The sequence below is a fragment of the Chelmon rostratus genome, chromosome 19, assembly GCF_017976325.1.
Source record: "Chelmon rostratus isolate fCheRos1 chromosome 19, fCheRos1.pri, whole genome shotgun sequence".
NCBI lineage: Eukaryota > Metazoa > Chordata > Actinopteri > Chaetodontiformes > Chaetodontidae > Chelmon > Chelmon rostratus.
This window is the reverse complement of record NC_055676.1, coordinates 19,027,686-19,038,807: the sequence shown is the minus strand read 5'-3', so window position 1 is coordinate 19,038,807 and position 11,122 is coordinate 19,027,686. Positions and strand designations below refer to the sequence as shown.

Sequence of the window (11,122 nt, the reverse complement as noted above, 5' to 3'; positions counted from 1 at the left end):
GTCTTTAAAAAATAAAGCAGATATGAAGTTGAATTAAATACCTCTGTGGGTTGTGTGGTAGCACAATACTGTGTAGAGTGTTAAAAAAAGCCCTGTTGATATCAGTGCTAGGCACACAGGGAGGTGTCTAATTAATCAAACCAGTCATACGGGAGATAAAAGTTTCGCACAAGAAGGCGCGTGATAGTTAACTTACACTGTCGCTAAGTCCTCTGGGATACTATTAAAAAAAGTTCCTTTAGAGGTTATTGTACGGTTAATTGTTCCCGGAAAAGTCTGTTTTTATTTATTAATACAGCATTAAAATACATATAAATGTGTTTTCTGCTGTAATAATGTCAAATATAGTTATTTAAAAGCAAGCGTTGATGTTTTCCGGGGGAAAAAAAAAACTGCCGATGCCGTATTGGAAAGGGATCCATGCTTGGCTGGACTCAGGGTTTGAGGAAGCTTGTCCGCCCGGCAGTCGGAGCGGAGGGGGGACTCGACGGCGAGAGCTTCAGGCGGTGTGTGAGCTGCTGACGGACGCCGAGATATCTCCGCGACGGCTTTTCCTGATACCTGCCGACACAGCAATGAACACACTCTTACCGTAGCGGTGTTTTTTGTGTCGTATCCAGGTGAGTTAAACTTGTGCGCCGTGTCTTGTGGGGTTGTAGCTGGGTGAAAATAGCCGAGGCTAGTGGCTCAATACAAAGGCTTTCTTTGCCGGAGAAAATGCCGGGGCTGCAGCAGCCGGGAGGCCCGCCTGTGTCTTTCAAGTCGCCGACCAGCCGCGGTTATATCCCTCCGATGTTTCCCCCCATCTCGTCCATTTCTACCCCAAAAAGTCAGCTGTACTCTGTTACACGGTTCCGTTAACGGATATTACACGCGTTCGGCGTTGTTCTTGACCGAATACGCTGGGTTTTGACAACCACGGCCGGTACCAAGAAACATGGTTGCTCTGCGGAGTCTCCTAACGCCGTACGCCGGGCAACGGTGCAGTCCGCGCCGCTAGAGGCTCACGGGGACAGCCGGGGTTGCCGTGTTGCATCCAGGAAAGCGTACGGGAGGGAAAATCCACGCAACAACACGTTTGGTTATGCAACACAGAAAATACTACCCACTAATGTTGGCGTGAGTGGTGAAACTTTCTTTGTACACATGATATGTCAAACAAAGTTGGCGTACGACTGCGTTATGCTACGGGCTTAGCTCGGTTTATGGGCTTCTCGGCTTTTTTTGTTTTTCCAGCGGGGCGTCTTTGGTGACCCATCCCGGCTTCCTGGAGTTTATTCGCACTTTTCTATCTGGTTCTGCAGGATATAATCACTGAGGAGGGTGGGTAAGAGTTGGTATATTGTTTGCTGGTGTCAGGCTGTAGCCGGGTTGCTCGTTCCCCCTGCAGGCTGCATACCGAGCTGGAGGATCTACATTTGGCGTGCGTCCTGCAGGCTAACTGGCTCCTCGACTGGGTTGATGTCCGAAAACATACATGTTCGTGGAGGCGCGATACTGGCTGTTGTAGGGTTCAACCCTGGACATTTGGCTACTCAAGACGGTCTCATAGTCGTGCAGAGTTCAAGGTGCCACATTACTATCCAGAATCTACGGAGGCTGGCAGGTACCAGGAGTAACACTTTCGATTTGTGCGCAAGAATCAGCACAAACAAGCTGCAGTCTGGAAAAGTATGTTTAACTGATTAAAAGTTAGCTCCACCCTCATCAGCTGCAGCATTAAAACTCGGCATACACATTGATGCATTAATATTAATAACCCAATAATGTGTTATATAATGACATGGCAGACAGGTGTCATTCTTTCTGCATGAGGTGTACCTTTAATTTTGACCATTTAAGTACATTTTGCTAATAATACAGCTGTGCTTTTAGTGCAGTAACTTGAACACAATCCTTTTACTTGTTATACAATATATTTAAATTGTGATATTGCAGCTCCACTTACATCTGAACACTTTTTCCACCAGTGACTGAACCCCAGCGGCCCAGCCTGCTCGTGCCATGACAGCTTTCTGTATTTAGTCTGTATTGCATTACTCAGCGGGATGCGTGCACAGTCAGAGCTGTCCATCAGAGAGAGCTTAAACAACATCCAGTGGAGCTTTAAAACTGAATTACGCAAAGATTGTTGAGGGGACAGGGACCAATTGGATAAACATGATGATTTAACACTGTTAATTTGAGGTCATTGATATGGTAATTAGAGGGCACATTTGTATTAAAGCCCAGCTGCCAGGCTCTCACTGATGCTCTGGGTGCTGCTTTATTAATGGATGGACTAGAAACAAATACCTGTACCCGCAGTTCCTGCTCCGACAGCATCTTAACAGCAATAATTTGGAGGACGAAATGAAGTAATTTAAGGGTGTGATTTACTCATTTGCACACACTGGTAATACAATATGAGAAAGCTTTCTCCTGATACCTTCCATGCTCAGTAAATTTATATCTGCTGTTCTCAAATTAATACAGTGGGGTCTGGGGGCCTATGGGGGCATTTAAGTGGGTTCCATTGAGCCACTTCTAAATTAAGCTAAGGAGAGCATGTGTTAAAATGTCAGGTTGGAGTGCAGTTTTGTTTTATTATTTGTGCTGCAATACATTTAAGACTCGATCACAGCTTCGGGCAGCCTCAAGGCTGGATGACTAACTGGGCAAATTGGACAACTGCCAAGGGGGCCCAGACCCTCAGGGGGCCTGAAAGCCCTAAGTTCACGGTGTGGTAGTTACTTTAAGGTAATTTGGTTAATTGCAAATTTGCTCTGTAATAGGGACTAATATTAAATAGGAAGGTGACCCCTGCCCTTTTTCCTACTCAAAAGCCTTGTCTTGTAGAAGGGTGTCAAAGTCAACTTTTAATACTTTTAAATATTTCACTTGTCATTTTTCCTACTTAGTGTATTATTAAATTAAAAGTCATAGATTTACTTTACTTTTAATCAATTTGAAGCAACTCTAGAACAGGATCCCTCAGATTATTTTTGCCCTGGGGTCCACCATCAGGCCAATCTGGTTTTGGGCAGCCCTGTGTCTTTTGGCTTGCTTCAAAGGTTTGTCTCGATCTGAAAGACCTGAAGTCATAATTTGTCAGAGCTGTAGTGACGTCCATTCTTCCCCTCAGAACGTACCAGAAGACTTCCTTCCGTGGTTACATATTAAAAGCCTTCCAGCATCACTGCTTCCTTTTCGCTTTTGTCTCAGCAGTGTCGTGGTCTTTTTCAGTTTCTGTGTATAAAGGAGAAACCACTTACATGCACTTGCAATGACTGACTTAGCGATTATGTGGGATTTTTTGGTAAACAGGACCAAAACATGGCTAGGTGACTGACAAAAGCCAGTCCCTAGAAGGCTTGTACTGTGAAGACGCTGCAGGCATTTGGCATACTGTACACAGAGTCATCTAAAGTCCCCCAGAAATTCACAAATTCTCCCATGAATAATCACCAACTCCTGCAGCCCTGAGGGGGTAAAGAAAATCTCCCGGAACCGTGCAGCACCATTTCATTTTACATGATATCATACAGGCTGCAATTAGTACTGCAGAGTGGTCACACGGAGTTAGTCCACAGGATGGAAGCAGAGCACTGAAGCAACGATGCTTATTCTGCAGCATGTTGTGTGCAAGGAAATGTTCTGTATTCTGATTGGAAGCTCTGTCAGTATTGGCCATTCTGTAGAGAGTCTAGGGTAAGTGAAGGAGATAGTCAAAGACTTAAACGTATTTATAACTTGATGTGCATTAAGGGGAAATATTATTTCTTCATCTTGATGGTTAAATTATAGCAACTGGCAAAATCAAATGCTCACTAGCAACAACTAGTACAGAGCTATTTTTAAAACATGCTTATTTGTTACACAGCATCATGGTTTTCCTTTGTGATTAGAGATCAACAGCAGGGTCAGATGATAAATTAAAACGAAAATACAACTCGTATGGAGATACTGTAATATAACCAGAGACAACAAGCAATATAAAGTAATGCTAGGAGTATTAGCTGATCAAGATAGATAGATCAAGCAGCAATTTTAGCTGATCAAAAATCTTTGATTATATCACGTGTTTATTTAAAGACTGTAAAAATGTGAATGTCAAAAATGATGATTTGCTAATTGATTATTAGTTGGGCCAACATTTGAAGATGTCACTTTTTGCTGTGGGAAATTTCAGAATTTTCCGACATTTTACAGAGTAAATAAGTGATGACTTGTAGAAATAGTCAACAGATTAATAGGTAATTAAAATAATTATTCATCGCAGCTTTTCTGCTGACATTATGCATGTTGGTAGCTGTCAGTAGTTGTAGCCAGAACCTGAAACATTCCTGTCCCAATAAATAGTCAATTCTAGAGGTCTGTACACAGTTAAAGAGATTGTAAATGCGGACATGTTCAGACAAATCTTTTTGGATGGATCAGTTTGCAATATTCCAATAACTTAGTGGATTTCATGGAGAGCTCTGTCAAAATGATCCAGTGTGTGGAAGTGGAATGAATAATAATGAATGCAGTCAGGATACTTTAATAGATGAATCCCATAGAAGTTCTACATTGTAGGAGCTTGAATTATCAGTGTAGTCTGACTTGCCTGTCACTGTGTCTCTGTTTCCTTCTCAGATTGAACAATGTGATTGTGACCGGAGGCAGCTGCACTCCAATGGTCAAGGACCTCACCTCACTTCACTAGAATGTACTTGATGAATGTACCTCCTGTCGCAGCGACGCAAACAGAATGGAGAACATGTGGCCCACCTGGAGGCTATAGCCTTCCTATTCCTATCTGCTTCAATGACTCTGACACTGAGTTGTCCACCAGAGGCGCACCTATCTCAGACAAGGTCCAGATGATCATAGAGAGCCTTAGGAGCACCCAGTCCTCACTCGAGATGGGCGACGAGATCGAGGGAAACGTGCTATCAGGACAGGAGGGTCATCCCCAAGTCTGCAAGGTCGCAATGGGTTCCTATGTGGGAGCCAAGTCCAAAACAAAAGGTCCCACTGAAAAGCAGCAGGCAGGTGTTTCCTCCCCAGTCGACCACGAGAGCAGTGACTCTGACAGCGATGATTCAGTGGACAGAGGAATTGAGGAGGCAATACTGGAATACCTGAAGGAAAAGGATGATCACAAACGCAAGGCAGAACCGTGCTTCACCTTTCTCCCATCAACCAAAATTCCCAGGAAGAACCCACCCATTCCAGAGGTTTCCAAACAGAGCTCTGACAGCAGTACGTTCTTGATTGCCAGTAACCAGTTTCCGAAAAGTGTCAAAGCTGAGACTCTCACAGCACCAGCTGTTGTACCTATAAAGAAGTATATCAAAAACAAGGCGTCCCTAAATGACAACACAGTTAAAAAATTGGATTCAAGTACAACAACCAAGAGCGTAGTCTTGCCTAAAGAGCAGACAAAGAGCCCCTCTAAAACAGTCAGCCTCGTCAACAAAGTAAAGTGCCCAGTCGCAGTAAAGATGGAGGAAGACTCTAATGATTCCAGTAGCGATGATGGCATAGAGGAGGCCATTCAGAGATACCAGTTAGAGAAAAGGGAGCAGCAGAACAAAAGGGAAACTTTCAGTCCACACGCATTCAAAGAGGAGTCTGACTCCACGAGTGATGACGGGATCGAAGAAGCTATACGCTGCTACCAGCTTGAGCAGCTCAAGGAGAAGAGCGTCCTGAAACCATTGTTGCACAAGCAGAAACCCTTTAGCAAGTCATTAATACATGCTGTTGGAAGTACAAGCACGGAAAACATGAAGAAACTCAAAGCGAGAAAGAAAAAGCCCAGAAGAGAGAAAGAAGTGAAATCTGTTCAACCGCCTCCCTCATCTGTTTTCATACCCAAGAATACACTTCCAGAGAGCTCCAAGTGTAAAGGAAACGGATTACTTTTGTTTAAAGTGGAGAGTTATAAGGAGCAACCCAACCCTACCCCTGCCCCGCCAAAGGTAAACACAACAGCAGAGCTCATGTGTGCTGAGGCAATACTGGACATCTCAAAAACTGTCATGCCTGTGGCCTTCCATCACAGTGTCGGCCTTAGCAGTTGTGCACCCTCCGAATCTTCCTTGCAACCTTCGCTCCCTGACAACTGTCCCGATGAGGAAAGTGATGGCAGCTCCATCGATAGTGAAGATGGAATAGAGCAAGAAATCAGGAAATTTCTGGAGCAGAAGGGCCAAATGCACAAACAGCCGCCCGGCCCTGCTACGACTCAAGAGCCCCACAGTGTAACTGAACCAGAGGAAGCGAAAGCAAAACAAGTTGCAACCCAAAAGAAGCCTCCGAGGTTGTCTTTGACACACAGAAGAAAACACAGAGCAGAAAATTGTAGCATTTCCAACACATCAGGGACCGATAACAATGTTAAAGAAATGCCCCCCGAGCCTTTACCCGAGCAGGGGAAAGAATCGAGCCCAGTTTGTTTTCCCAGAAAAAGTCAAACACACCCACAACACAAGACAGAGCAGAGTGGAGATAAAAGCAGCTCACTCGACAGCGATGAGGACCTAGACACCGCAATAAAAGACCTGCTCAAGACAAAAAAGAAGTCAAAGAAAAAAACAAGAGACTTAAAGCGAAAATCAAGGAAGTGCCTCAAGGATGAAGAACCAATGCTGGGAAATGCTCTACAGACCAAAAAGTTCAAACCCGATCCTACTAAAAAGCGGGCTGCTTTGAAAAAGGTACACAAGAGTAAGAATGAGATGAAAGACAAGTCTGGGTTGAGCAAAATGGGCGTTTCACAGCATAAACAAACTAATAAGAGAGAAGAGCTTGATATGCATGAAGGAGAAACACAGAAATTGAAAGCAGCTGAGGGCCAAGACCCCCCGCTGTTGCACAATACTCAGACCGCGCTGCAGATAAAGGAAGACAGCAGTTCAGTTGACAGCGATGATAGCATTGAGCAAGAGATCAGACGGTTTCTGGCTGAAAAGGCCAAAGTTTCAACAGCAGGGAAAAGTAAAGATGGAGACGTATCGAGGAACGGCACTGGCGCGGTTTTTACCCCGCTTCAAAATCAAGACATTAAACAGGAAAATCAGCTGGCTGATATTCAAAGAAAAAGTATCAGTCCTCTCTCTGGACAATCCCCTCCGATTAGTCAGCCTCGTCAAACGCCACAGAGTTCGCTTGCAGATATCTCTACTGTCAGCGCACAATCACACCTGACCTCAGCCCAGTCCTGCAGCCCTGGTCTTTTGGAGCCAGCAGACGGTGCAGGGGCCGCTAGAACCGAGCAACAGAGGCCCAGCGCTGGGAAAGGCGGCGTCCAGGCCGTCACCCCACAGGTGGAGCGAGTTCGGTCGGTTTTGAGTCCTAACATTGCTCATTCCCGCTCAGAGTCACTCAAGTGGCGCCAGAGCCTTGGACTCCTCAATACTGACACTAGGACTCTCAGTCGAACTCCATTCCATATCACCTCATCTAAAATCAGCGAGACTGCATCGGCAAGTCCACCATTTCAAAGCGGGATCATCACCCCCAGATCACAAACTCCAGCCACTGTTTGGTCCTCTGCAAGGACCTGCAGAGCACATTTCCCCTGCTCTGGAGAGACAACTGTAAATACCACATTCAGATCCCCTGTTTTAAATCTTTTATCTACTGCCACGCAGCATCCAAGGGTGTCCTTCACACGGAGCCTTGCGCCTGGCCACAGGACGCAGTGCCCCGTGGATGGAGAGGCAAAGAGCACGGTGCATATGCCCAAGGACAAGAGTGCATTTGTTGAGCTGGAATCTAATAGGACCAACCATGTCCAGGTTCGAAGCAGGGAAAGGAGCGAGGGAAAGGAGAGGCCAGAGTTGCTAAGTGAGAGAAAAAGAGAAGGCGAGACCATGAAGATAGATGATAAAGAAGTACATCTAGAAAAAACAGAGGAAGAGTTTATAGATGAGGCAGATTGTGAGTCAGACAACAGGAGAAATCCAGAGAAGAAGCAGGGCTTTTCTACATTGTAAGTATTTTCTTTGGTCACTATGTCCCATAGTATCATAATCCAATTTTATGTGAGTTAATTTCTTGATTGTGCCCCGCTAAGAAATATAACGTAGGTTGTGATCAAGCTCATTCATTTAAAGGCTCTAAGGGAATGTTTGTTGATACAATAAAACAAAACAGGCATTTTTTAAATGTGTTTGTACATTTATACGGCTATGTAACACGATGGCTGGATGGATGAAACCGTTTTTTTTCGTGCGCTGAGGTTAATTCATATCATTAAACCTTTGAAAAGCAATACAGTGACATATTGGTACAAGAGGCAGAGTGCATGAGTAGAATATTTTCTTGCAGAAAATGACATTTCCCAAATATCTTTCGTATTTTATGTAAAAAGAAGTGACCAAGAAAAATAAACCAGTCAAAATGACAAAATAAAGATTCACGGTTAAGTCCAAATGCTTAAAAATTTGAGTTGTATCTTTTTAATGTACAAGTGGGACGACACAAAAGTTCATCAGAAAACTGCTTGCTGTTTTTACATAATCTCGCACAATTAACACGTGAGATGTAGGTTTACTTTAAGAAGAAGTCAAAAACCTTTTATGTGCAAAAGTTAAAAAGTCGTTCATGTTACTGTAATAGGTTTCCATCACTCAATTAGGTAGCGGTAACTCAATTAAAGCTATAAGATTAACATATATCATGAGATGCATTTACATTTTGGTGCACAATCAATCAAAAGGACACATTTTACACAGCCTGAAATGACTGATTAGTCAGTATTGATTAGCAGAAGACTGATTATTTGTTCCATTTTTCAAGCAAAAAAAAAAAGGCAAACTTCTGTTGGCTCCAGCTTCAAATGGGAGGGTTTTCTCTGTCATATCTGATAGTAAATATTTGGATTGTGGGCTAGAGGTTGAACAAAAGAAGACACGAAGACGTCGCCTCGGGCTCTGAGAAGCTCTGAGAGGCATTTTTCAGTTTTGTTTACACCTCATACTGTTACAGATAAATTGAGTCAGGTGATTAATCTGTAATGAAGATACAGTACGTCTAAGCAGCAATAATAAACACTATTATTTGGGAAATCTCATGCAAAGTGGGGTGATGCATCTTAAGTTTATTTTCTAGCACATCTGATTGCAGAGAGATACCACAGTATACAATCTAGCCTGATACAGTTTACCATGACTTTATCTGCCCAAATTCTACCATGTCAACAACTGATTGTATTTTTCAGTTTCACTGTGGCTGCTTGTTTAAACACACCACATTTTCTTTCTCACCCTTTCCCTTTTTACCTTCCCTCTGTATGTCGTTACCTCACGCTGCTGAAGCTGGAGTTTAATTCCAGAAAACTGCCTTCTCACCTCAACCACAGATTAAGCGGAGCCTTTCTAACTTTTGCACATAAAGAGAAACAGCCAGGGTCAGTTTAAAACAGATTATACCTTTGGACCCTGAGCAGACACATTTTTTAATGCAATCTTAGAAGACTGGTGGCTACTGGAACAATCTTGTACTCTTTCTCGACCACCATGGAGATATTTAATTTTCTCAATATTGTTTTTTTTTTTTTTTCTGACACAGTGCCCTTATTTAATTCTAAGGTTTAAATTTAAAGCTCATTTGTTGATGAAAGCCACTAAACGGTCTTGGACTTATTACCTCTACGACTCGAGTGTTGTTCCAGATTCCACAGACGCCACATAGTTGCTCCTCTCTGTCTCGCTCAACTTGATATTTAGTGTGTTCATTTCTTTGTCATGTTGAAGTTTTCTTGAATTTCATATGTGAAAAAAGGCTATTTATTTTTGTTTATCAAAAAAAAAGTTACTGAACATGCTGTGCATTGCCAGGTTTTGTAAATATTTTGTAAGAAGTGTTTCTTTTTTTCTTTCACTCTTTCAGAAAAAAAAAAATTGCTGTCTCTTTTAAGTGCATCTGTGTAATAAAGAGTGGAATCCGAGCAACAGTGGGTCTTCCTCACTAATTTACATCATAGAAACACTCGTCATGGTTGATGGAACACCTGCCATCCTAATTTACAGGTTCACTGGCTTGAAGATGGACTTTCGGATGAAAGATTAGAGTATTAAGTGATTAATTGTGATGTGTGTCCCGCTCTGCCTTGTTCAGGTCGTTGTCAAGTGCCATTGACCCTGGCATCACCTTCAGACCTTGCATAGCGCTTAACACAGACGAGAGAAGCAGGATGTTCAACAGGGGCTACCTAGCAAAAAAGTACAAGAAGGTACAATTTATGTAGAAACACGACTTCAACTTTGACTGTTTGTAAGAAGTTGTCCAGATGCAGAGGGTGTGAAATATATATCAAACAACGCTTGCAGGGGGTACCTTCTCTCTGTAGTGCTGCTGAGCAGAACATGACTGTGCAACGTGTCAAAAGAAAGCTTCAGTTCATTCCAGTCAGCAGGTATGTGGTTGGATCCAAATGGTTGTTTCTCCGCAGTGAGTGATGAGTCAGATCAAAACCACTTCATCTTGGATGATTTTGCTCTTTTTCAGGAGAAATGAAGCAGCCAGTCACCACCGCAACATAACAGAATAAAACTCCATACTGCATTTGAAGCATGCATGTACATGACTGTGTTTGATGTTACAGTATATGGGTTGTCGAATAATTATTTTGCACTTTATTGTTTTTGGAGGTGTGCTGTTAGTTTTGATGTTGCAGGCCAGGGGCAACTTTGTATGTTTGTACTTTTTATATATACCATTTTCTTAGTTGGGTTTTGAAAAAAGAAGTTTTGTAATGTTGTAAATTATATAAAAGGGAGAAAAAATATAGCAGTAGGAGGAACAAAGTTTGCTTGTTTGTTAATATAGCCAATTCTGGGCATTTCTTCTTTTTGCAGCGTTTTTCTAAAAAGTAAGTCTTAAAGCCCAGAAACTACCAGAGTACGCTGCCATTTGTCTTTACCACATTTTCCTAATTAATGAAAGCGTTCTGGTGTCAAGGTTTTTGCTAGCTGCTATTCTTTAAAACTCATATTGGGCTGTTCCATGTGTTCTGTATCAGGAGTTACGCCCTTACTTTAACACTGGCTGTCACAGCTTCTGTAGCCAAATAACATGAGGTTGGAAATGTCAGTAGTGTTCTATGTGTTTTTCAATAAAGTTGTGAAAAAACAACTCTGGGTATTGT

At 42.8% G+C, this 11,122-nt stretch overlaps 1 protein-coding gene across 1 annotated transcript; it reads left to right on the top strand.

Annotated features, from left to right (window-relative positions):
• Positions 1-230: 230 nt before the first annotated feature.
• Positions 231-11,036, top strand: ppp1r26 (protein phosphatase 1, regulatory subunit 26). The gene is made up of 5 exons (XM_041960743.1): positions 231-620; positions 4,618-7,963; positions 10,093-10,207; positions 10,305-10,390; positions 10,483-11,036. Exons 2-5 carry the CDS (start codon positions 4,689-4,691, stop codon positions 10,523-10,525), a joined length of 3,519 nt encoding a protein of 1,172 aa, XP_041816677.1. The 5' UTR covers positions 231-620; positions 4,618-4,688; the 3' UTR covers positions 10,526-11,036.
• Positions 11,037-11,122: the final 86 nt, after the last annotated feature.

Coding starts and splice junctions, on each gene's coding strand:
- ppp1r26 (XM_041960743.1), top strand. CDS start 4,689: ATGTACTTGATGAATGTACCTCCTGTCGCAGCGACGCAAACAGAATGG. Junction 10,208..10,304: donor TAGCAAAAAAGTACAAGAAG/GTACAATTTATG, acceptor CAACGCTTGCAG/GGGGTACCTTCTCTCTGTAG. Junction 10,391..10,482: donor CAGTTCATTCCAGTCAGCAG/GTATGTGGTTGG, acceptor GCTCTTTTTCAG/GAGAAATGAAGCAGCCAGTC.